General features: G+C 42.2%; 1 protein-coding gene across 1 annotated transcript in view; it reads left to right on the forward strand.

The window, feature by feature from the left end:
- Positions 1 to 27,314, forward strand: part of SBF2 (SET binding factor 2) — a 339,576-nt gene that overhangs the window by 287,539 nt on the left and 24,723 nt on the right. The window contains exons 25-35 of the mRNA XM_015426108.1: positions 100 to 245; positions 348 to 546; positions 6,408 to 6,604; positions 9,247 to 9,384; positions 10,185 to 10,280; positions 15,142 to 15,204; positions 17,585 to 17,772; positions 18,765 to 18,941; positions 19,677 to 19,778; positions 20,811 to 20,996; positions 26,877 to 27,003. Of these exons, the coding sequence (XP_015281594.1) occupies positions 100 to 245; positions 348 to 546; positions 6,408 to 6,604; positions 9,247 to 9,384; positions 10,185 to 10,280; positions 15,142 to 15,204; positions 17,585 to 17,772; positions 18,765 to 18,941; positions 19,677 to 19,778; positions 20,811 to 20,996; positions 26,877 to 27,003 (1,619 nt within the window). The remainder of the gene's footprint in view (positions 1 to 99; positions 246 to 347; positions 547 to 6,407; positions 6,605 to 9,246; positions 9,385 to 10,184; positions 10,281 to 15,141; positions 15,205 to 17,584; positions 17,773 to 18,764; positions 18,942 to 19,676; positions 19,779 to 20,810; positions 20,997 to 26,876; positions 27,004 to 27,314) is intronic.

The raw sequence follows: 27,314 nt of genomic DNA on the forward strand, positions 1-27,314 counted from the left end.
ATAACATTCGGGATAAAGGTCTGCAAGCAGACCCTGTAATCTATGTGAAAATTAACATAACAAGAATTATAATTGTATTGGCTTTTTTTTAAATTGTAGCACTCTTTCAAAAACAATTGTAAAAGGAGCTAAACGTGCAGGGAAAATGACAATTGGCCGACAGTACTTATTGAAGAAGAAGACGGGGACAATTGTAGAAGAAAGGGCAAATCGTCCTGGGTGCAATGAGGAGGATGATATCTCAGGTAAGAAGGCATTATCTGAATGCTGCTAACATGCTCTGCTCTTCAGTGAGCTTGCTTCATCGATGTTGCTAATACCAAATGAGCAAAATATTGCAACTTTAGTTTCAGATGACAGTGAAATGCACACCAGTGGTACTTTGAAGGCATCAGAAAAATCAACCATGGAGCAGCTAGTGGAGAGAGCATGTTTCAGAGATTATCAGCGTTTGGGATTGGGGACCATCAGCAATAGCTCTTCTCGCTCAAAAACAGAGTACTTCCGAATAACTGCATTGAATAGAATGTATTCTCTTTGTAGAAGGTGAGCAAATGACATGTCATCGTTATTTAAAAAAATTAAGTCATATGACATACAGTTCATTAGCCACTATATACATCGCAGATGGCACACTGCAAATGAAAGAAGGTTTTGTTTTTTTAAAAAAAAATCACTCGGGAATTTTGCTGATCTTATTTTGAGTTTTTAGGGGGGTTTTCCCTTCCGCATCCTTGGCATTTCCAAATAGTAATAATCCCTGCTTATTTGTGGTTTTTAATACTGCTTAATAGTTTTAATTTTACTTGACTGAAAGCTGGCAGGAGTGTTTTAATGTGGGTTTTATATTGCTTTTTTGTTTTAATTGATCGACTTTATTGTTATATCAGGTTTAATGTCGTATTGTTTGCCATCTGAAGTGTTTTTGGGAGAAGTAGATAACAATTCTTTTATATCAGATGAATAAAATACAGATAAAATTTGCAGGAAAAACAAAAACTGTGCAAATCCTGCACACAAATATACTACAGTACTTGCAGAATTATCTGATTATCATATAGTGTTCTCACTGACTATTACAGTTGGCAGTTCTGCTCTAGAAGGTGCATTTGCCCATTATTAAATGTGTTGGTGATTTGCCGTAAAAAAACAGGTAATCATGTCCAAGTGGAAATATGAATAGACTTAAATATATTTGCAGACCATACAGGGATGGTTTGCAGAACAGGCTCCCACTGATCACAAGCCACTTTATTGAAGACTATAGTTGCCAGATCTACCCAGCTGCCTTCTGAAACCTTCCAGGGGGTCCTCCTAAAGATTCATAAAGTTCCCTGTTAAATGTACTGCCAAGCCATTCCCTGGATTCTACACTCCTTTGAACTTCTCCAGTTCCAGACGGCATCATTCACCTGTGAAGTCTGACTTACAATAGGGTTCATCCCTGCGCCTTCTTAACCAATCACCCATATTCTCTTCGCAAGCCAAAATGTTTTACGATTTGGGGATGGGGGGTGGGATTACTAATCAGTGAGGAAAGTACTGCTGAGCCGCTTAGCTGAGTATCTTGGGAGTGTCGTTTCCCATGCAAGACAGGTTCAGAGAAGCCTCTCATATCCTTTGCAAGGCTTTCCTGCTACTCAGCAGTGAGGAACTTTTGTGCCCAAAGAGGTAGAAGTGACAGAGATTGAGGATGCACCCGGTCATCTTTTTCGTAGGATCCTGATTTCTACCTCTCTCCTTCTCATGGCCTCCTCCAGCCCCCTTCCCCAGAACTTCATGCAAGTGGGTAAAAAAACCCAAGAGCTTCTCCTTTCTACCCACCAGCCAACTTACTGTTATTTGCTCCCCATCTTCAACTTTCCCTCCTTCCCTCCCCCTGGCAACCTCTGTCCGGGAGAACTATGGACCAGTCACATGGTGACAGTTACCAGGCCAGACAGAGTTGCCCAGTGGGGAACCTGCAAGGACTTGTGGGGGGACGACGACTTCACAGTGCCGTATCACCCTTCCCACTTCTTCTTTCTCTCTTCATGACAACTCCCAGATTGCCACCTTTCTCTGCTTCCTTCCACCTTTCCTACCCACCATTCAACCTATTCTTTATCTCTCCCACATCTTCAGCTATATTGATATTTTTGCCTCACCTTTCTTCACAATAGCTTGCTTGCATCATTCTCCTTTCCTCCATTTCTTCCTCACAACAACTCTGTGACGTGGGTTGGACTGACAGTGTGTGACTGGCCTAAAGTCACCCAGGGAGCTTCTGGGGATTTGAACCTGCGTCTCCGAGACCCTGATCTGAAATTCTGACCGCTGCACCACATTGGCTTTCATGGGGTGGCTGCTGTTGAGAAGTAGAAAGCAGCTGGGCCTGGGTGAGTCATGCAGATTGCACAGTAGCAAGTTGTCCTGTGGTTGCTGCTGGGTCTGTCCCCAGTAAGTCCTCCCTCAAAATCCAAAACAGCCCTGGAAAGGGCCCCGCCCCCTCCCTCTTCCTTTTACCGACAGAAACCAAGGCTCAAAGGCTGCCTTGGTTGCCTAGCAATGGCCACTGAGGGCATCCATTTCTTAAAGCTCTTGTTGGGGGTCCTCCCCCCCACATGTATGTATTTTTAGATTTCAGAATGTTATGCAAACAGAGCTATTTTCAGGTTTGTAGAAAGATCTGTCTGGTCTGTTTATGGCATCAGTGTCTGGTATCCACAGATTTGGCCACAAGAATTATATATTGACAGCTATATTGATAGTATTTAAACAGTTGAGAAGAAGGTAGCTTTAGCTAGGGTTGCCAAAAATGTCCTGCCCCCTTAAAAGAGAATGAATAGAATGTTATTTACCAGGTGATCTATTTACCTTCATGCCATGAAAAGTTTCACCTGTTCATTTCCCCACATTAAGGCTCTATTAAAGGGTCAAGGCATTTTGTTTCCTCCTGGTTATTGGCAGATCTCAGCACAGCTATTCCAGGGCCTAATATTCATGCAGAAAATGTAAAATAAATCTGCACACAAGTCTGATAACTCTTTTTTCTCAGAAGTTTTCATAAGAGCTTTGTTTACCTTTAATTTGCCCCATGTTTCTAGTGCACAATCGTACTGCGTATTTCTAAAAACAGGAATTTGTTAGCAAGATTTGAAATATGCTCTTTAATTTTCTATGAATGATTGTACATACCTGGATTCATTTTTTTGTTTTGTAAAACTTTCCATGGAATCTTTTCTGTTCAAAACAAAAAAATCCCAGCTGTAGCTGCTTTACTTTCTGAATTGGTTAGTTTTTTAAAACTTATATAACCATCACTTTGCATATTATAGCTTTAGAGCTGTATAAATGGATTTTGATGCAAGCCAGAGACAGTTGCTTGTCAGCGCCAAAGTCCTGGCAGTGGTTTCGTATGTTAATTCAGTGCATCTAAACAGTCTTACTCATAAAAGGTAGTGTCTATAAACAATCAGTCAAGGGCAAGTATGAAATGTACATGCTGTTTCTTGCTGTTGCTGTAGTGATCCTCTTGCTGTATTCTCATGAACCCCAAGTACACTATTCAGACTAATAACAAAATATTGGATTGAGGATATTTAAAAAGTATCACTGAGCTATGAAAATGGTAAATGCAGGGGAAAATAAGCAGTCATTTAATATGCTAGAAGAAAATGGAGGCAGTGTCTAAAGAACATTTAAACCAAGTTTTTATACTTTAAGGTGAGCAACAGACTCAAAAGTTAACATAAAGCTTTATAAATTGCCCCTAGTTGTTTTTGTTTTGGACTATCCTATCCCCCAAGCGGTGGCTGCGGCAGTTCAGAGGTTAAGATGCTGAGTAGCAGACTAGAAGGTCTGTAGCTTGGCAGTTTGAGACCCTAGTGCCAGAGTAAGCTCCCGTCTCTGGCCCCAGCTCTTGCCAACCTAGCAGTTCGAAAGCAAGAAATTGCAGTTCAATAAATAGGTACCAATTCGGTGGGAAGGTAACAGCGTTCCGTGTGCCTCAGCGTTTACTCATGCTGGCTACATGACCATGGAGAAGTCTTCAGACAGCGCTGGCTCTTCAGCTTGGAAATGGAAATGACCACTACCCCCTAGAGTCGAATTCAACTAGCTTTCAAGCAAGGGAAACCTTACCCCCAAGCAACTGATTCCAAAGTAAAACAGTTTTAAATCAACAGTAGGATCAACTAATTAATGTATAAAAACAAGTAGCAAGTAATACAAAAGCCAGAGATTAAAAGAGTGGAAAGGCCTGGCAAACTAAAAAAGAATTTAACTGTGCTTCTAAAAGGACAAATAGTATGTGTCACGGCAGGACCAGGGGGCGTGACACAAGCAAGCAAAAGTCCAGGAACAGTCCGAGGTCAAGCCGGGCAAATCAGGTAGCAAGGTTCAAGCAGGTTTAAATCACAGTCCAAAAGCAGGGTCAGACATACCAAAGTTTCAAGTCCATAAATCACAACAATACCAGAGGAGTCAGAGATGAACGCAGGGTCAACAAAGCCAAAGGTCAAAAGCCGAGGATCAAACCGAGAAGAATTCCACAAGGTCTGGAGCAGAGATGCAAGGATTCAGGTCCTGAACAAACGACGTTGCCAGCACAAATGACTGCTGGCAACAGACTTGCATATATACAGTGCTAGCTAATCAACTCATTAGCTAGCCAGGAGTGAGGACAGGATCCTGTCAGTAATCAGGGCTAAGAGATCTTCTGGCACGCATGCGTGCATTCTGCCTTCGCTCTCTCAGCTGTTGTCTTCTTACATTCCTGAGCCTGGTTACAGGTGGAGGCGAGTCTGATGATGAATTACTGGGCTGCAGCAGAGACTGATCCCTTGCAGGTGTTCCCTGGGAGGCTCTATCCTCCTCACCACTTAGATAGCTTTCAGCTACAGGATCCAGTCTTTGCCTTTCTGCTGCAGTACTGTCCTCAGGAGCCTGTTCAGGGTCCTCAGGAGCCTGTTCAGGGGCATCAGCAAAGGCAGGCATGACATCAGCAGGGGCAGGCATGACACTATCCCCCCCCTCAGGCCCCCCCTCATCGAAAGGGCCAGGTTTGTCCGGGTAGGCTGTATGAAAGTGCCGGACCAAGTCCGGGGCATGCAGGTGAGAGGCAGGTTCCCAGGATCGATCGTCAGGACCATAGCCCTTCCAGTCCACCAAGTACTGCAGGACACCCCTATGAAGGCGGGAATCGAGGACCTGCTGCACCTCGTATTCCTCCTCGTCATCGATCATGACAGGAGGTGGGGGTGCTGGTGGAGTGTCCCGGTTCGGGTCCGGAGGAGCTGTCAATTGCAGGAGGGATCGATGGAATACGGGGTGAATCCTGAGATGATCTGGTAGAACAAGACGGAAGGCTACAGGGTTGATCTGGGCGTCTATTTTGTAGGGCCCAATGAAGCGAGCGTTGAGCTTGGCACAGCGGCCAGGAGCGCGGAGGTACCGGGTGGAGAGCCAGACGAGGTCGCCGACTTTCAGGGGTGTCCCTTCCTGTCGGTGGCGGTCCGCTGCCCGTTTATAGGCTTCCTTGGCATGTTGTAATTGCTCCCGAAGGAGCTCGTGAAGTGCATGGAGCTCTTGGATCCTGGCATCTGCAGCAGGAACGTCAGATGGGGGTCCAACGGGCAAGAAGAAGCGGGGGTTATATCCATAATTGGCTGCGAATGGGGTGACTTGGATGGACGAGTGCACCGCGTTATTGTAGGCGAACTCGGCCAAAGGTAACAAGGAGTACCAGTTGTCTTGTTGGTACGTGGTATAACAGCGGAGATATTGTTCAAGAGTGGCATTCGTTCTCTCCGTCTGGCCGTCGGTTTGGGGATGGTACGCGGATGACAGGTGAACCTCCGTCCCCAGTCCCTGGTGCAATGCCTGCCAGAAGCGGGAAGAGAATTGCGGGCCTCGATCTGATATGATCTGTGCTGGGGCCCCATGTAGCCGGAAGATGTGATGGAGGTAGAGCTGGGCAGTTTCCGGCCCGGTGGGGATTTTCGGACAAGGAACGAAGTGCGCCATCTTTGTGAGGAGATCCACCACCACAAAGATACAAGAATGTCCGTGTGAGCGGGGAAGATCGACGATGAAGTCCATCGAGATGATTTCCCAAGGGCTCGATGGGACAGGGAGCGGACGAAGGAGGCCGGAGGGCTTGGCAGGAACCTCCTTGGCCCGGCGGCAGACATCACACGTGCTCACATACCGGTCAACGTCGGCCCGAACCCGGGGCCACCAAAAGTCTCGGGTGAGCAGATGAGCGTTGGCAAATTGGTGAGTTTTTCATTTGTTTTCAGACAAATTCACCGCCTCTATAGAAAAACATAAATGGCATTCCCCCAAATTATATTGGTCATTTTCATTAGCCTCAAAGTACACCTGAGCCATCTAATTACCCTTTTTTCCTTTTCTCATTGATATAGCTATCCAGGTCTACTCGTGGTACCTCAGTCTGTGCAAGACAGCAGCTTGCAGAGAGTAGCACGCTGTTATCGACATAATCGCCTACCAGTTGTCTGTTGGAAAAACCCCAAAACCAGCACACTCCTGCTTCGAGCTGGTGGCTTTCATGGTAAAGGAGTTGTTGGTCTTTTCAAATCTCAAAATGCACAAACATCAGGTGAGGGAATGTTTCCTGTGCAGGCTATTTTAGAGACACAGAAAGAGGCAGCACTATATTTATCTGTTTTTGCCATGTCTTCCCAAAATCATCAGTCACGGCTTAAGATATAGCAACGGGTGTAAGGTCATGGATTTTAATATCTAATAAGCTCTGGGATATATTTTAATGTTATTTATTTTATTTTTCTGCAAAATGCTTCAAGTTACAAATGAATGGTGACTTTAAGACCTAATACCTGGAATAAAATTATTGAGATACAATCAAGGAGTTAATTATGAGTTGGATTACTTATTTGCCTAATTGCTTCCTTCTAAAGTCTCCTGTACATATCAGCGTCAAAGGCAGGATCCTGGATATCATTGGGCTGACCTAATATGGCAGATACTACGTTCTCATAATCAGACTGAACAAACAAAGTTTAGTCATGCATCATGCTTATTTATAGTTGCCTGTTCTAACCCGGTATACCCCCGAAGAGCATTGTCCTCTGCAGATAAGAACTTACTGGTGATCCCTGGCCCAAGAGATATCCAGGGAGTTTTCCACCCTGGCTCCAACCAAGTGGAACTCTCTGCCGAAGAACATCCATGCCCTGTGGGACTTATTGCAGTTCCTCAGGGCTTGTAAGGCAGAGATGTTCCACCAGGCATTGAGTTGAAGGCAGTGACGGTTTCCATCTATCTGGCACTCCTGTTTCTCTGGCCTCCCCCCCCCCTCCGTGGGGCAGTAGCACAATCAAAAGCTTAGCATCATCTATCTAGAAGAAGAAGAGATTGGATTTATACCCTGCCCTTCACTACCCAAAGGAGTCTCAGAGGGGCTTACAAACTCCTTTCCCTTCCCCTCCCCACAACAGACACCCCGTGAGGTAGGTGGGGCTGAGAGAGCTCTGACAGAAACTGCTCTTTTGCAAGAACAGCTGTTCTTGAAATAATTTTAGGGCGATCAGTTTGTTGTCTATTGCTTCTAAATTATATAGTAAATAAATTAGAGGATTGTGCTACCGAGAATAATCTAATCCACTCCCTGCAAATAGGGTTTAAAAAGTGGCATTCTACAATTGAACACTGTCAAAAATTATATACTCTGGCTACTGACTCTATTAGAAGTCCAACGAAAGCGCTATATGTGGTCTTTACTGACCTGGCCTCGGCCTTTAATTCCCTTGATAGGAATAGATTATGGTAGAAACTGCTAAATATTAATATTGATCCTAGGTTGGTCTTTTTGATAAGTCAGTTGCATCAAAATACCATTGTAAAGGTTAAGGTTGGGAAAGAAGGTGTGTTAACTGATGACATACCTGTCCAGAAGGGGTTAAAACAAGGCTGTATTTTAGCCCCCACCTTATTTAACCTGTATATTAATGATATACTTCATAGACTTGAGGGCATGGAATTTATGCCCCCAGCAATAGGTCAAACTAAGGTACCGATAATGTTGTATGCAGATGACATGGTTCTGTTGTCACTGACCAAAATTGGCCTGAAAAGGCTTTTGGATTAACTGGTCCAGTACTATAATATGTATAAACTATGCTAAGTCTAATTATTAGTAGTGAACAGGGCTTTTTTGGTAGAAAAAGTCCAGCAGGAACTCATTAGCATAATAGGCCACACCCAACAGCAGAAACTCATTAGCATATTAGGCCACACCCCTGACTGCACCGCTCATTAGCATATTAAGCCGCATTCCCATGTTACCAGAAGTGTGGTCATCCAGCCAGACATGAGGGCATGGAATTTATGCCCCCAGCAATAGGTCAAACTAAGGTACCGATAATGTGTGCAGATGACATGGTTCTGTTGTCACTGACCCAAATTGGCCTGAAAGGGCTTTTGGATAAACTGGTCCAGTACTATAATGAGGAAGGCATTTGTATAAACTATGCTAAGTCTAATTAGCCTGAGGGACCGCCTTACCTCACATGTTCCCCCAAGAGCACTTCGGTCGGGGGCCCAAAATCTATTGGTTATACCGGGCCCCAAGGATGTCAAACTGGCTGGGACCAGGGGTAGGGTATTATTGGTGGCGGCTCCTACCTGGTGGAATGAGCTCCCAGGGGAGATCCGGGCCCTGCGGGACCTTGAGCAGTTCCGCAGGGCCTGCAAGACGGAGCTCTTCCACCAGGCTTTTGAGTAGGAGCCGCCGCCCTACTATACCACCACCGTCAAGACATCTGAATGGAGGCATTGACGGGGCCCTAGGAAGAACTTGGAATTACATCGGAAAGGCCGTCGCCACTGAATATGTACGCTGAGAATACCAGCTCGAGTCGTGGGGATACCATCTTTGATCTAGGACACTAGTAACTGGATAGAGCACTTTAGTCTTGATGTTTTGATGTTTTTATTGTTTTTATATGTTTTTATTTATGGCTAGACTAATGATCTGGCCTCTGTTAGCTGCCCTGAGCCCACTGGGGAGGGCGGGATATAAGTGTAAAAATAAATAAATAAATAAATAAATATTAGTAGTGAACATGGAAAGACTGACTGATTGAATTTCCTCCTAATGTATGGAGGCATGATTTACTGAGTTATTTTTTAATATAAGAGATTACTTCTATGGTTCAATACTGGGTGCTATTTTGACTCTCCCTTTTTAATGTATTGTTTTCTCTACATTCATTTCCATAGCTCCTACATCACTAGAATCATCAAGCAGCATAGAACAAGAAAAATACCTGCAAGCCTTATTGAATGCAATTTCAGTCCATTGCAAAATGAATGGCAATAACACTCTCACTGTCAGGCCAACAATTGCTTTGTCTCCAGGTAAAGTTATACATTTGTACAGTTGCAGTGAAATATAATTCTTGTTGTGTTAGTTTTGTCTATTTCAGTGCCAATGCCCAAATGGTTCAGTATCCATATTGTTAATCTAAAAAAAAAAAACTGTTCATGATGCCAGCACATTTTGGAAGTTAAATAACATGACATAATATAAATATCATAATGCGAGGTGAGCAAAAGTACAGTGCTTAGATGTAACTGTTAGAGGCATGTGCCAGAGCAATGGAGTACTTAATGCACTTTTACAAACATGGGGCGTGTTCTGCATTTTAGGCCACCCTAAGGCTAAAAATGTAATATATATATTTTTGGGTAAGTCTGGATGATGCCATTAAGAAATGCATTAATATTCTGTTTCAGTTGTCTTGTGATGCAACCTGATAGGGTTCATACAAAGGTAACACTACTGTTTTAGACACAGGAGCATGCTACTTGCAAAGTATGTCCATTTGGCTTAATCAGTTGGTGATATCAAGAGTATCTAAATCCTGGCTTTTCTCATAACATAATACTGTCCCCAAATTGTGCATGCCTTGCTTCATTTGTTGTTAAATATTTGGATTGCATTAGCCATACCTAACCTGTGATGCTGCAATTGTATACGTGTAATTTCTAATACTGTGAAATGACATTTAAGTGTAGGAAACTGGCAGCAATTACATTTGTAAAGCATAAAACCGAGACTTTTTAAATTACTTGGGTTTAGAACAAATAAAAATCTCGGTAGTTCGCCTGAATGATACTGTATTTTTAATCTCTCCATTCTTTTTGGCTGACTTTAGGCACTGAAAAGAGGGCTTCAAGAATGTCCACTGTGTTTAAGCAGGTAGTGCCAGGACATTTGGATGTAAATCTGTCCAATAGCTTTGCCCGAGGAGGTTAGTAAGACTAGTTAAAAGCCTACACACCTAAGTAATATTAAAAAAGACGGTTGAGGGTTTGTTCTTGCATTATGCTTCAGTTTGTAACTATATAGCACATGGATACCAACTCGTGTAATACTTTTGGCTGAGTGGTGTCCAGTTGCTTTCCCAAGATAACTGCATAGGTAAAAGTCAGCCTCATTTGTCAAGGGAAAGCCATATTCAAGAGCAAACTTTCCCTTGTTAGAATGGAAACTGCGCACACTAAAGGCTGAACTACATGCTAAATTTTTAACATGTTGGGTTCCCCAGATACAACTTGCTTTGGCCACAGCCACACAGCAGCTGAGAAGAACTGCTTTTTAAAGGACCACAGGGGCCCAATTAGGCTTGGGACTCATCACACTGGAGGAGGAGCTCCTGCCTTCCCTTCCCCCATTCCATTTTCCCAAACCAAAACTGCCCCAAGGGGAGTTATTTGACCTGGTTTTGAGCTGCAGGTGGAATGAGGCATATCACTTCACCTGGGGATTTTTCAGCTCAGGAAAGGAGCCCTTCCTTCCCAACACTACAGTGCCAAGCAGAAACAGGCCCTACAGTCATTTAAAAAGCCCGTTCCATACAGCTGCTATATGGACGTGTCCCCAAAATTTTAATGTGTAATTTCCTTGTAATGCAGGTGCACAGATGGTTTTTGTCATTGGCTTACTTTAACTGACACCAAGGGTTGTGCAGCGATTCACTGGAGTGGGACTGTGCTTCACAAGTGTTGGGTATTTATCAGTTGCCAGTTGGGAATCTATCTGAATCCATATCCATATCCTCTTTCACACAGACATCCAGTACACGATTAAAGTTTTTTAAAGCTGGCAGCACCATCCACCAATAAGCTAGCAGACCATATGAGGAAGCAGCCGACTGTTGCATATGAGCATCTTTGATGCAGAATTTTCTCTCTGTAGAACAGATGCAAAAATGCCTCTGACAGCTGTCCCAGTTAATTCTACTACGAACTACCAGAAATATGAATCATGAGATTGGTAATGCCACCAAGACGAAAGTTAGTATCCAGATTCTAACTTGGAATCTGTGTTTTGTGGATGCTCATGATCAGCACAGTATTTAAGTAGAAATGATCCCTTCTGCATATATTGGTTGTGCATATGAGAGCTACAGGAGTGAGTTTGTTCTGTCATTGGTAATGTAGGATAGTGATTACTGGGTTACTAAGTTATGAGTGCATAAGCAGTTTTAATATGAAGTTACTCCTCTCCACATGGTTTATATTGGGTAATACTCTAGAAACTAAGTTGTTTGGAAATGAAGGGAAATTATGTTTTGAAAATATAATAAATCTATAGGTCATGAAAGAGGATAGCAGAAGTTGCAATATTTCCAACTTGTGATGTACTGTAGAAAATTGGGGAGGGTGCTCCAGCTGAATTGAGAGAGTAGCTGCATGTTTAATTGCTTGTTGCACACCCCAGTTAACAGAAGGTACTGGATTTAAAACAGATGTCCTTTGGTTGCAGTGTGACTAATGGTGTGGATCAGGTTATAAGAGTACTATATTACTGTAGACCACTTGAGAAGGGATGGTAGGATATTTTGGGAAGTATAATTTTATGGATGATTATGCAGTTTTTACTAGCAAAGTTGGGTACTGCATTGCTTCAAGTTATGGTAGAGTATAAAGGGAATTTGAGATAGTGAAGCCTTGTGCTATATAAATAAAGGAAGAATCTGCAGTTGTTTATGCCATGGCATTTACTGTCGGAAATACCCCAATATTGGGTTAGTGCACACCGTCTTTCAGAAGATGATCAACAGCAGCAGTTTCAACATGCAGTCTGTTCCTTTTCTCCTCTCTCCATGTCGGAAGGCATGATAGCATAGGCAAGTTCCCTGTCATCAGGTGGCTGCCAAGGTAGTTGTACTGTGAGCAATAATGTACTGTGAGCAATATTAATACTGCCTCTTAGATAGGGCATGTAAGGGGAAATATCTGGTCTCATAACTACCTCCTTCCCATGCTGGAAGAAGTTACTGCTGAGTAGGGTTGCCAGGTCCCCTTGTCGCACCAGCGGGGGGATTTAGGGGTGGAAGCAACGTCAGGGGCAACATCATGCTTTTTGGGCAAACTCTATGGTAAAAATGGCCTCAAACAATAGAATTTCCCCCAAAAAACAGTGTCACCCTGACATGACAGATGCACCGACATCACAAATAGGTGACATCAGTGTATTGCGTGTGACGTTGGGGGGATTTCCCCCTGCCAGCCACCTGACCGGTAGTGGGCAGGAGCCCACAAAAGTGAGGGATTCCCCACCCCCACCTGGGGAATGGGATCCCTACTGCTGAGACAGAGATCCCCCACCATTGTTGGTGCATAATATGACCACTAAGTTAGTCAAGGTGGAAGACAGCATCAGAGGGAGTATCAGGACTCATTCCTTTTTATACCCTGATATACACCATAGTAAAGTATTCTACCACTATGTTATAGTATAAATAAGCTAAAGCAGCACAACTATGCAGGGCTGCTACCCTGGGCCCCAGGTCTAAGATTCCACCTCCCCCCATATGACTCCGATCCAAACCATGTGTCTGATTTTGATATTTTATGTTCATACACACATACATATCTGTGTACTGATATAGGACGTAATTCTCAAATCTGATGAAGTGGGCTGTAATTCAAAAACTTCATGTTTTCTTCCATCCAGCTCCACAGTTTTGTTTGCTCAACCAGATCTTGCAAAGGAGTAGTTCGATTTATTTATTTATTTACTTACTTATTTATAATTCAAATATATAGACCGCCCTACCCCTGTGTACACACAGCTCAGGGCAGTGAACAGCATAATAATAAAAACATTCATAAATAATAAAACAATATAAATAATATATAAATAACATATATATTTAATATATCAGCTTCTAATTAAGGCCCTGCCCCACAAGAAGATGGAAAAGAGACAGGAAGAAAAGAAGAGGAAGGGGAGGAGAAGGGGGAAGTGTAGAAAATAAATCTTTTCCTTTTTGCTTAATTTCTCTTTCACTTTTCCACACTTTTCTCCTCCTTCATTTTGCTATTCCTTTCATGATCTGCCTACATTTCTCTCTCCCCACTTCTAATTTTATGCAGGTGTTTGCCTCCTTGTAGTAAACTGTGCAGAAAGGTGCAGACAGAAGACACAGCTACTGCTGTTTACTGTGCTCTGCCTGCAGTGCAGTGCAGTGCAGAATTGCATTAGAAGAAAAATAAACAGAGATGCCTTCTGAATGTTGCATGGCAATGGCTTCAGGGGCCCTCCCGCTGACTTGGGTCCCAGGAATTTTGTCCCTCCAGTTCCTCTTCTCAGTGGGCCTACTTTTGTCACATATGCAGAACAAAATCTAGAATCCACTTGGGAATTTTATCATAATTAGGGGTGTGTAAAGAAAAATATCTGGTATTATTCGGATTCAGGATATTCTGAGCCGAATATATTTACTATACCCAAATATTCCCGAATATCAGGATTGGTTTTGATATCAGGAAACATTTGGGATTCCTGAATATATTCGGCTGCATTATACCCTATGGGGCCATTATAGTCAATGGCAGATCTCTCCTAGGGTATATTCAGTGGCTTGGGGGGCAGGGGGTTTGAGGAAGAGGCACCAAATTTGCAGTATAGCTGCTGGAGCCTCTCCACAAATGAACCCCCAAGTCTCAAAAAGATTTGACCAGGGGGTCCAATTCTAGGGGCACCCATAGAGGGTGTCCCATCCCACCATTTTTTCCGGTGGTGGGGAAAATAGCACTCTGTTTACCATAGCAAACACTCAATTTACCATTTAAATATTATATTTCTAATATAAACCCCAATTTTCTTTTAAAAAATCTAGATTTCCCCAAAATGTGAATTGCACTGTGCCAGATTCCATAGTTTATGGTGCCTATCAGTAATGTGACCAAATAGTTTCATTTTGCAGATGTCCCAGCGTATTTCTCGAAGTAGAAGCTTCTGTTCCAAATTTCCCCTTTTATTTGGCTCACATATGGTATGATATGTAAATCAGGTACATGCAGCAGTATTTGGCATCCAGCTATCCTCCAAGTGGCAATGTTAGTGCAATAGAATACTTCCACAGGAATAATCCCCTGCTTCTCTCAATTTACTTGAAATGTTGTGAGAAAAATGTGGACTCTTTTTTTAAGCAGGAGTCATTACTGTGATTTTCTATTAAAACTACATTTCCATTATACCAAATGGTGTGCATATGAGACTAGGTTATCAACCCACGCACAATGCATGAGTCCTGCCAGACATGACTTCCCAGAAACAAAATAACGCATGCTAATAACTTAACGATAAATGACATGTGCTCTGCATGGTGCTTTAGCTATGTAGATAAGGCTATATAAGCTTCCAAATTTTGGCATCACAAAGTATTTTCATCTTAATAGTAATAGGCATATATTGAGCTAAACCTTTTTAAAATGAAAAATTTGTTAAATTTTTAATCCCACCCCCCCATAATGGACAAGTTTCCATTTGGTATAATACAGTGGCATATCATTTTTGGCTTCTTTGCATGTCTGCAGTTAACTGCAGTGCCCATGGACATGATCATGTTTAGTAAGTAATGTAGCTTTCCTTTTTTTCCCCTTGAAATTCCTGTGGCTTGATTTGCGTATTGATGCAATTCCTTAGAACTACTAGTTAAATCACATATTATTAAAAGTTATTATCATTTTGATGCTATATGAATGGAAATTTACCTGTAATCTTTTTCTTCTCTTCTGTTCAATGTGCTGTGACTGTCTTATTGCAATGTGCATTCCGTTGCTCCTCCCTTTCCTCCTGTCCTTACTGCTATATGCCAGTGCTTGGGTACAGAGATAAATGTTTCACTCATTCAAATCCCAAATCAGGAAGAGTTGATCAAGGTACCGTGTATATATATATATAACTTTTTTTGCACTAATAATACATTCTACCGTTTCCATGATTATGAATATCAGTTTTCACTAAAGAAACCGTTTTAGCACGCTTAGGCACACTATTCCTGTTTCCATGTAAAAACTTTGCTACAGTATAATGTAGACCATTAATCATTGCAAATACAAAGAATATCATACTCTCCAGGCTTCATGACCCAATAACCAAAGAATAAAGAATTTTTATTACTTAATAAGTCAACATTCCTGTAGATATGATTGCTGGTGCAGGACTAGTAAAAAGAGCAAGCAGCACAGGAAACATGGTACATACTATTGAAGTTTTAATATAAGGGGAAATATCTGGCCTCACTATTGCGTCCTTCCCATGCTGGGAAAAGTTACTGCAGAGACAGAGATCTCCCACCATTGCTGTTGCATAATACGACCACCAGGTTAGTAAGGGTGGAAGATAGCAAACACCATAGTGGGTGGTTAATGGACGGACTGGTGAATAGGTATCTGTTCAGCCTTTAATCACTGTAACCCATCACTGGTAAGTGTTGTAGTCTGCATGCGCTTGTAAATTTCCAGTATCTGTTGCTTTTTATGTGCTGCAAGCTGTAATCAAGTCCATTGTTACTAGGGTTGCCAGGTGCGATCTTCGTCGCAGCGGGGGACTCGGATGACCGTGGCCCCGCCCCCAGCATGCCCGGCGTGGTCGCGTCACTTATGGGTGACGTGCACGTTGGGGTGGGGTTCCCCCCGGGGCCCGATCCGCCGGTGGAGGGGAACGGGCCTTTGGGGCGGGGGTTTCCCCGCCCCCCAGGGGGACTTGGCAAGCCTAATTGTTACTAGCAAAAAAAAGGCTGGGGGAGGGGATACTTCTTTATTGGACTTCTTGTAGTTTATTATGAACTCAAGTTCTGTGTTCATGGGTGGCAAATAAAAAAATATCTTATTAATACTACTGGAAACAAATCTGATTTTATGACAGAGATGTTCTGGGGTGAGATGATACATATACCTTGCTTTATTTCAGAGGGAGACTTTTAAATGGTGGCTTACTAACTTCCTGACAAACCATATTTGTTTGTTCTGACCTGTGCACTCACATCTAAAGCAAGTGAACTGTCTATAATTTTCAGGCAGCTATGTTGCTGTCTCATTTGCTACAGCGTTAACATTTGAGTAAAAACTCTGTGCTATATTTTATACATGTCCATTATCTGAATACAGTATCTTCACAGGAAATCAACTATCCACAATATCATATCATATCATATAGACAAGAAAGCTTACTTGAATTATTTTTGCTAATGAGCATCTCATGTGGTATGTTTATATAATGGCTGCAACATGTTACCTGGTCACACAGAAGTGGTTTTGTGATGGCAGCCATACCGTAGTAATAGCGTATGTGCCTGCCTTGCATTAGGAGCTTACTTTCATAAATTATCTCTCCCTCATCCAATTGCAGATTAATGCTATTCTCTTTGAAATGCTATTCATAGAGACTATTTGTTGGGGGGGGGGGCTGGAGAAACACCACAGTTATTTATTTATTTATTTATTTTGGGTTTTGCACCACCCTTCCCCACAAGCAGGACGGCTCTTTTTGTAGTAGGAACTCCTTTGCATATTAAGCGACACACCCCTAATGTAGCCAATCCTCCAAGAGCTTACAGTAGCCCCTGTAAGAAGAGCTCTGTATGCTCTTGGAGGATTGGCTACATTAGGGGTGTGTCGTCTCATATGCAAAGGAGTTCCTGCTACAAAAAGAGCCCTAAGTATAAAACAGTTTAAAAGGTTAAAACATAATTCAGTAAAGTTTAGCTCCATAAACAATAGCATACGTTGTAAGACGGCATCAGCGTGATTAGAGTGTATTCCCATTGTGTGTGTGTTCAGATATTCCAGTTTCTGGGAAGCAATAGAGCTCCCACCAGTAACAGCATGAGTTAATACATGTGAAGACCTGCCTGACAGTTATACTGATATGAAAGCAGATATAGAGTTGTGGTATTACAAATTTTATATGTAACGATGACAGAGTGGTTTACATTTCTATTTGAGCTCTACTTAATGGAAAGGCAATCAATAAATGAACTAAACTAAAAAGAAACCGAGCGTTGAATATGAAGTGGTTTACTTTAGACATTATCTCAGTTGCACAACTTGGTAAAACTTCGTTATGAATCACTTCAGATCAGAATCATTTTGCCCCCGGGTGCATGAATTTTGATGCATATTCATAAAGACTGCAAACAACGTGGAAACATTTTATTTACAAGCAGTATCTATATGCGCATGTTTAATGGAGACTTACAAAACAATACAATTCCACAAAAATATTAACTATTTGATTGTGTTCTTAATCTTTATGAAGGTATGTGGGCAAGTCTTCGTTCTAGCAGTCGGTTTATCAGCACTCAGATGCCATTCCTTGATGTGGGTGCAAGACTAGCTGGGAAAGATGGTTCACCTTCCTATACCAACAGAAGTGCATATTTTCAAAACCAGCTTCTGAAGCGCCAAGCGGCTCTCTACATATTTGGAGAAAAATCTCAACTAAGGGTATGTCCGCTTTCCTAAAAGTGATTTGGGAGGGTTGCTTGGTTATCTGTAATTTTAAGAACTGTACACTGTTTTGGATACTGCACAGAACAGAGTCATGCAAAGTAGAACTGCATCGATTCAGTGGTATTTTAGTGCTTCTGTGTCTTGGAGTGCAGAATAAGATACAATGAAAGAGATTGTGCATGTATCGCTTGCTAGATTAGAAAAATGTGGCATATATCAGGTACACATCCAAATGTGGGTGCTGTCTCTCTACATCTTTCATCATCTCACAACAACCCTATGAGGGTAGGTAAGGCTGAGAGGGAGTGATGGGCCCAAGATCACCCAGAAAGCTTCCATGGCATGAGTGGGAATTTGAACCTGGGTTTCCCATGTCCTAGTCCAACACTTTAACTACTACACAACTTTAGTTTCCACTGCAAATAGCTTGGGAGTCTGGAGATAACCTGGGCCAAGATATTCCAATTCCTTTCATTTTTGGCCCTGGAATTCATCTTGGTGGCCCATTTTTGATTTTCCTAGTTTTATTTTCTGATTAGTTATGCCTGCCACAAATGGACAAACAGATGGACATGTGGATCCTTTTATTATTATAGATGCATGCTAACAGCTAGCCAAGTAATTTGTTTTGTTAGGGTCTTATGAGGGGGCCCAGTTGGAATCTTTGTTTGGGATCCCATGGTGCCCCTCAGCAGCTCTGCAGGGGCCTCCGGGAAAAACTGTAGGAGAAATGGACATTTGAATAGTGCCAGTAAAAGAAATATTACAGAGAAAAAGTATTCAAGGCATACTTTGTATGTGCCTTGTGTATATAACCTGAATGCTCTGGGTCCATATGCATATTCTACACTTCGTACTTTCTGAGTCTGAAAGAATTAAAAGTTCTTAAGGGAGGACAGCTGTTCGGCAAAAAAAACAACAACCCAGCTTTAAAATATAGGTTTTGTTCACAATGAGTAACACAAGTAAATATGTTTTGTCCACAGGGCTTCAAACTTGATTTTGCTTTAAATTGTGAATTTGTTCCAGTTGAGTTCAGTGACATCAGACAAGTGAAAGCTAGTTTTAAGAAGCTCATGAGTGCTTGTGTTCCTAGCAATATCCCTGCAGATTCTGAAATAACATTCCTTAAAGCACTTGGAGAATCAGAGTGGTTTCCACAGGTAAAATGATTGGGGGGGGGGGAGATATAAATACCTGTGTGACATCTGTTGACAAAACAAAGGGCTATTTCTGTCCAGCAAAATGTTTCCACTTGATCCATAGCTGTCTTAAATGAAATCTTGCTGTGTTCTTATGCATACAGAGTTCTGTCACTGTGGTCTTGACAAATCAGGTCACGTACTGACCCCTCTCATATTAAATCAGTCTTGAAAAATGCAGTACTTGGCTATAATGTCTTGTATCTCTGACAGTCGGTTTACATGATCTATCCCTTTATTAAAACCGATTTAAATTTACAACATTTAATAATGAAAGATGAATAATGTGGCTGAGTATATTGTTGTAGCTGGGTGTATTGTTTGTTAAAGCTCTAACCATCATAGTATATATAGTTTCGTATTTTGGCACCAGTGCCATTGAAATAAAATATATCTTGTATAGCAGTATTATTTCAGTGTTATATTGCTGTTTGGCAGTCCAGTGGCCCTCTAAATTTAAAAGGGCCGTTATTTTCTGTGGAAAGACATGGCCTCCAAATGCTGGCCAAATGTTTGAGGGATGTGCTCTAAATAATGGAAGCATGTCCAGTACGTTTTGTAATAAAACAAGCTTGTTGTTAATTATATCTAATGGGCTGTGGTTCTTTGTGTACTGAAATACTTTGATTCTGTTAGTCATTTTATCATCAGGGTTATATTTTGTTATATTAACAAGAAGCCTATTCTTTCTTACAGCTTCATAGGATAATGCAGTTAGGGGTGGTTATATCAGAGCTGCTTGAGAATGGCTCTTCAGTTTTGGTTTGTCTGGAAGATGGCTGGGATATCACTGCACAGGTGGGCTATTGTTATTGACTTGAGTATAGTAATGGCCACCAAAGGGAAACATTGTATTTTGATTGATTAATTAATTATACCTATTTACTCTAAGGTTGAACGTGTTTTGGAACTTCAAAAGCAATCTTTCTGAGCTGTAACCTGCTCTTATTTTTAAATAATCTATCGTCACCTAAGTAAACCTATAGTAACCTTATGCTGGCCCTGCACTGTTCAGTCTAAATTAAGAGGTTTTCTGTATACTACTCAGGAAAACCTAAGCTTCATCTCAAGAATTCACTGGTCTTTTTGAAATATATGGCTTTTTGTGCTGAAGGCAAGTTGATGTGCAAGTCTCCTTGGCACAGGAGTCATTTCATAGAAAAAAAGGTGCAGGGGCTCATTAGCATAACTCATTTGCATATGCCACACCCCCTGACATCACTGGAAGTGTGTCAGAAGGCAACACCCACCGCTCAGGCTCCACTGGACTGTTTTGGATTGCTAGCTATTGGGGCGGGGGACGTGCAGATCTGTCCTCGCAGAGGAGGAAGAGCTTGTACCTGAATAAAACTTGGTCCTAAAGGTGCCACTGGACTGTTTTGGGCCGGGGGGAGCTCTGCAACTTACCTGGCTGCTTCTTGCTCTGACTGAGGGATGCTGGGAGCAGGGGGTGGGGCTTGTTGCATGTACCCGCCCCCTGGGCTCTTTACTGCCGGAGCTCCGTTCCTGTGCGCTCCTGCAGGAAATGACCCCTGCCTGTACAACATAAAAGGTAACCAAGTGGTGCAAGACGGAGAACCCATGAAAAGGCTGTGCCAGGGATTGTGGAACCAGTGTGCACAAAAACCAAGTACGATGGAATTGCAGTGAAGAAGGGAACTGCCTGAGTTGCCCTCCTTCTGCACTACAAGAAAAGCTGACAGAATCCAACCTGTTGAATTTGTGTTGGCTCTCCAACTAGTAAATCCCATGGTAATATATATGAAGTATACTGAACTGTCTGAAATACACTATATCTGATCTTAACATGAACTTTGTCTTATGGCCTAGGTGGTGTCTCTTGTGCAGTTACTCGGCGATCCATTCTATCGAACACTTGAAGGTTTCAGAATGGTAGTGGAAAAAGAATGGCTCTCTTTTGGTCACAAGTTCAGCCAGCGTAGTAACTTGACCCTCAATTGTCAGGGGAGTGGATTTGCTCCTGTTTTTTTGCAGTTCTTGGACTGTGTGCACCAGGTAAGTATGAGAAAAAGATATTTATGATGTTACATTGATACAAAATTGTCAGTTTTCCAAAGCAAAGGGTAAAGTTGGAGAAATTTAAATATGTTTTATGTTCCTAGGCTACAAAAACTCTTAATAGTATAAAAATGAGAAGAAACACTTTCTGGTTTTTATCTTCTCTGTATCCTAGCAAAAATGGGAGAGAGCCAGTTTGGTGTAGTGGTTAAGTGTGTGGACTCTAATCTGGGAGAACCGGGTTTGATTCCCCACTCCTCCACTTGCAGCTGCTGATGTGACCTTGGGTCAGTCACAAGCTTTGGCACAGCTGTTCCTGAAGGAGCAGTTTGTGTCAGAATTCTCTCAGCCCCACCTACCTCACAGGGTGTCTGTTGTGGGGAGGGGAAGGGAAAGGAGTTTGTAAGCTGCTCTGAGACTCCGAGTGAAGGGCGGGGTATAAATCCAATCTCCTCCTCCTCCTCCTCTTCTTCCTCTTCTTTCTCCTCCTCTCCTCTTCCCTGAAGTAGCCTATGCATGCAAGAGAATGTAATAAAGGGATAAGAACATAAGAACATAAGAGACGCCAATGTTGGATCAGGCCAAAGGCCCATCCAGTCCAACACTCTGTGTCACACAGTGGCCAGAAATACCAGTGCCATCAGGAGGTCCAGCAGTGGGGCCAGGACATTAGAAGCCCTCCCACTGTTGACCCCCCCAAGCACCAAGAAGACAGAGCATCACTTGCCCCAGAGCCCCTAGCTATACCTTGTGGCTAATAGCCACTGATGGACCTCTGCTCCATATGCTTATCTAATTCCCTTTTGAAGCCATCCATGCTTGTAGCACCCACCACTTCCTGTGGCAGTGAATTCCAAGTGTTAATCACTCTTTGGGTGAAGAAGTACTTCCTTTTATCCGTTCTAACCCGACCGCTCTGCAGTTTCATGGAGTGCCCACGAGTTCTTGTATTGTGAGAAAGGGAGAAAAGTACCTCTTTCTTTACCTGCTCTTTCCCATGCATAATCTTATAAACCTCGATCATGTCACCCCTCAGTCGTCTTTTCTCCAAGCTAAAGAGCCCTAAGCGCTTTAACCTTTCCTCATAGGGAAAGTGTTCCAACCCTTTTATCATTCGAGTTGCCCTTTTCTGCACTTTTTCCAAAGCTATAATATCCTTTTTAAGGTGTGGTGCCCAGAACTGCACACAGTATTCCAAATGAGGTCTTACCATTGATTTATATAGGGGCATTATTATATTGGCTGATCTGTTTTCAATACCCTTCCTAATAATCCCCAGCATAGCATTGGCCTTCTTTATTGCAGTCACACACTGTCTCGACATTTTCAGTGAGTTAGGACAGGATATTGTTGAACACAAATCAGGGAAGCTGGTTAAGCTAAGCATGCAAAACATTTGTATGCACTTCGTATGCTATTTAATCTCTATGATAAGCCCTTAGGACAGGAGTGTCGAACTAATTTGTTATGAGGGCTGCATCTGACATAAATGAGACCTTGTTGAGCCGGGCCACGTGTGTCATAAAATGTAATGCCAGGTAGCGGAGATATAACCTTTATAAAGGACACAAACACAAAAGGTTTTTTTTTTACTTAAAATACATGCCACTATAACCTTAAGGCTAGACTACTGTAATGCACTCTGCATGGGTCTGCCTGTAAAGTGAACTAAGAAACACCAGTTGGTAGGGAATGCTGCAGCTCAGTTGCTATCAAGAGCTAGAGGGAGCATACAGTCAGTGCATTGGTTGCAGATCAGTAACTGGGTTCTAATCAAGGTATTGGTCATCACCCACAAGGCCTCTAATGGCCTTGGACCCACATACCTGTAGGACCACTTTATCTACTGTGCACTATCATGTGAGCTTTGCTCATCTGACCAAAAACTTCTGAGGGTGCCACTCTGCAAATGGGAAAGATCGGCAACAGCCCATACGAGTACATTGTTTTGTAGCTTCCACCTTGTGGAAAGCCCTGCCCGTGAAGATCAAGAAGGCCAAAACACTTCTGTCATTTTGCAGAATGTGCAAAACAGAAATGTTTGGGAGGTTGGTTTTATAACGAGGTCAGAACTGTACTATAATGAGGATGGTTTTATAAGGGAATAGGGATTGTAGTGTATTATGGTGTTTACTGTATGTATCACCTTACTTTTACTGTATTGTTTTCTACCTCTGTAATCCATTTTCTGCATTATGGTATACTCATGGCTTAGACAGGTGGTGGTGGTGGTGGTGGTTCATTTGTTTGCATTGTTTCCTAATTCTGCAATCCTAGTCCTGCTGCATTGTTTATTGGAAGTATTATGCTGTTGGAATTGTTTTTCATGCTTTGTAATTGCCTTCACACTCAGCAAGAAAGGTGGGCTATAAATGAAGTAAATAAGTAAATAATGAGGAGAAATAAGTGGAAGTTTAAACATTGCCATTGCTGACATGGGTAAAACAAGAAAGCTGCTAGAAAATGTTTGTCCTTGTTTCAACTAGAAAGAATTTATGAAGCAGCAATTCTTAAATTAGAACGGCATCATCTTTTAAAAAGCCATTGTTTGTGCCAGCATACCCAGGTGTCAGCTGATCATTCTTTCACAACAGCAACATCTGGTAAATCTTGTAATTGTTTCTAGGGAGGGCAAAACTGGGGAGAATGTGATGTCATACCAGGAATCTCCCCTCGCTTTGTGTATCAGTTTATGTCTGTCTAGTATGTTGGTTAATTTTATGGGAAGAAGGCTGTAGTTTACGTAAAACCTTATCATTGAATCAACTATGATTGCTGTATAGATTAGGCACAGAGATTGGGTACAATCCAGAGAATTTTAGGTGTGCATAAAGAAATCAGTGAAACATAAGGACAACTCACTAATTTCAGTAGGAAGCCTCTGAAGCCACTGCCATTACATACATTGCTCATGACTGCAAGAACCAGTTGTTAAAGGAGAAATGTGGAACACTGCATTTTTTCAGTACATTTTTATTGGGGGGGGGGGCTTAGTCTCAGTGTTACCACCTGCTTAACTGCTACAGACAGGGGTATCCAGATCAGGGGCTCCAAGAATAGTCTTGGATGATGGGAGCATGGCTCATCTGGGAGCATGGCCCCCTAGTCAAAGTCCATTTAAAGGTTAAAACCAGCATTTCGTATTATACAAACTATAAGCATGTGAACCTGTTGCAGTCAGTAAACACACTGAAAACTGCAGTGCATCCAGAAGACAGCTCCACAAGTAGCACATTTCTAGGTGTCACCAGAGCATAGATAGTTGTGGCCAGACTACCTCATTTCACAGTTAGTACAGCAGCCTAAGATGGTAAAACTGATTGAAACCACAGAGATTACTCCAAACAGCCCCGTTGCCAGAGCGACGCGTAGCGTCACTTCCTGGCGACGGCGGGTGCAACGCGTGTCGCCGTCCCCGTGGTAGGGATCCTGCCAAGACACGCAGATCCCCCGCCGGCACTTAGTAAGCCTACCTGGACCTCCAAAGAAAATAATGGATCAAAGAGCACCCCTAAGCTGTGAACTTGATCCATAACAGAGAGTATAAATCCCCCGCTAGATTGATCACTAAGGCCATGAACAGTTGAACCATCCACCAGTCGCACTTCCTCCATGTCAGCACTGAGGTTTTGGTTAATCCCCTTTCATAAACCCATAACAGATTCTAGGCACCTGTCCAGGAACTTTGCAACCCCAGTAGCCCCATCCGCATCACTTGTAGAGGCCAAATAGAATTGGGGACTATCGGCACTTTGCTGGCACCGCACCTCAGATGATTTCTCACTGCAATGTCAATGTAGATGTCAAACATCATAAGACACATTATGGAACTTTGTGGGACCCCATAGCACAAATACCATGAGCCTAAGTGAGGTCTTCCAGCAGCATCTTCTGAAATCAATCCACTAGGTAGTAATGGCACTACTAGAGTTCAGTTCTTCCAGCCACCATCCCTGGGAGACCAGCTGAGCTCTGAGCAGGAGCAGGAGAGAGAGCTGTGAGAGAGGTCCAAACAAGCAGTCCAGAAGATGAAAGTGCAATCAATTGAGTGCAATCAATGAAGTTGCACTCTCTCTGTCTCTCTTCTGGCACAGGTAGTCTGCCAGACAACCCAGGATTTACGGTCCCAGACCCAAGCTAAAAAGCTTGAATGGAAAGAGTCAAGATAATTAATGTAATCTAGAAATGTCTAGAGTTTGGGCCGCCACCATGCACTCAAATATTTTGATCAACACTATATTAGCATCCAGCAGGCAGAAATAGAGTGATCCTTGAAAGCACTCTTCTCTCACAAGATATGTAAGCTCTCCAACAATAGAACTCTGGGTTCCCCAACTACCTGGTTTGCTGCTGGTTTGCTCTAAACTCTGCTAAATAAATAGCCAGGATAATGATATATTGTTGGCCAGCACAGCTCCCTTATAAAGCGTAAATCTCACTTGTTTAATCTCCATACCAGAGAGATTTCTGTGTTTCGCAAAAGGCAAAACAGGGAGATGTACAGGAAGCATGTTAATGAAAAGTTCAGGGGAAATCATTTAGTTTTAGTAAGACTCATATATTCCATCATGTCGCTTCTGACTTATGGCGACTCTATGAATTGTGGGGAGGGAAAGGGAAAGGAGTTTGTAAGCCGCTCTGAGACCCCCTTGGGTAGTAAAGGGCAGGCTATAAATCTAATACCTTCTTCTTCTTAAACAGCTTTGGACTCTCCTTTTGCATCCATTGACATCAACAACTGAAAATACTTTCAGCTTTAGTCCAGTTGCACCATTAAGAATAGCGCTATTTGTACTTGTCCTCAGCTTTTCCCCAGTAGCTGATTGTAACACTTATACTTAACAAGTTTAGATTTTTCCTTATTTTTCTCTTATGTCTTACAATGTACTCTGCTTATACTTGTCCTCAGCTTTTCCCCAGTAGCTTATACCTGACAAGTTTAGATTTTTCATTATTTTTCTCTTACGTCTTACAATGTACTCTGCTCAGTTCTGTATAAACTAACATTTTATTCTAGATATCCAAATCTACACAATACTGTGTAACAAAAGAAGAGATTATATGAAGCCATCTACATTCACTTTTTTCTGTGAAAATAGTATGGGCTTTGAAATAAAAATGTCTGTTCTGAATCATGACAAATATTGTAATGATTTATTTTTACTCTTGACTATTAATGTACCTTTTGGCCAAGTAAAACAATACTGCTGCTTTGTCCTAGGTGGCATAGCACAGATCCAGTTGGCCAAGTGTGGTGCAAAATTTTCATGACTGATAAACCAAATGTAAAGCTTGGGAAAGCTTACACAGTTTGCAAATATTTTCAGGAAAGCCTACATTCTTATTTGAGGGGGGTCTTCATTTTTTATCCCACCATTTGATTCTTCAGGACTCCCCAGGCAGTTAATTGCTTCCTAATTATATAATATGTATCAGTCTCCAATAAACAAAACAATTACACTGTTGTAACAGCTTTTCTGAGTGCAGTATTATTGTGGAAGCAGTATTAAGTTAGACATCAGGGTTTTTTTCATATGCCATTGGTTTGGATCTAGTGCAGTGTTTGCATAGGCTGAAGGGTTTTTCTGCCTCCCCTTTCCTGCTGCCGGCTGAAATGCCCCCCCCCCCATGCTTAACATCATTGCTCTACTTTTAATCTACTTGGTATTATATTTTAATCCTGTGCATATTGATATTTTTATGTTATGATTTATTCTGTTCGATGCTTTACTGTTGTTTATTATTTTGCTTGTCTCCTTTTGAGTTTGTGTGGAAAGGCAGAACATAAAAGGTAGATATTTCATAATATATGGTACAGTTTGCCTTGTGAAACTTTTAAATTGTAACTATCTTTCTATCCTCCATGTAATCTTTCAGATTCACAATCAGTATCCAACGGAGTTTGAGTTCAATCAGTATTATCTGAAGTTCTTAGCATTTCACTATGTTTCCAATCGATTTAAAACATTCCTTCTGGACTCAGACTATGAAAGACTAGAACATGGTATGTGGTAGACTGATGCTGATTTATTTGCTATTTTAATTTAAAGGGTTGACTATTATTAACGCTTAGGGTTGCCAGGTCCTTACTTTCTTGTGTGGGGGGGGCTCCTGTCTTTTTTCTGCAGCCTTTGACATGCACACGAAGTATGCGTGCCGCAGTGACATCACCTGGTGATATTATCGCACTGGGCATGTCAGCACGGATGAGGCTGCTCATCATCGGGGCTCCCCCCACCAGCCAGATGAGCAGCAGTGGATTGGGGGGCCCAAAAGCAGGGAAACCCCTGCCCCCATCGGGCAGGATGGCAACCC

The sequence above is a fragment of the Gekko japonicus genome, unplaced genomic scaffold, assembly GCF_001447785.1.
Source record: "Gekko japonicus isolate JY-2015 unplaced genomic scaffold, Gekko_japonicus_V1.1 scaffold143, whole genome shotgun sequence".
In the NCBI taxonomy this organism is placed as follows: domain Eukaryota; kingdom Metazoa; phylum Chordata; class Lepidosauria; order Squamata; family Gekkonidae; genus Gekko; species Gekko japonicus.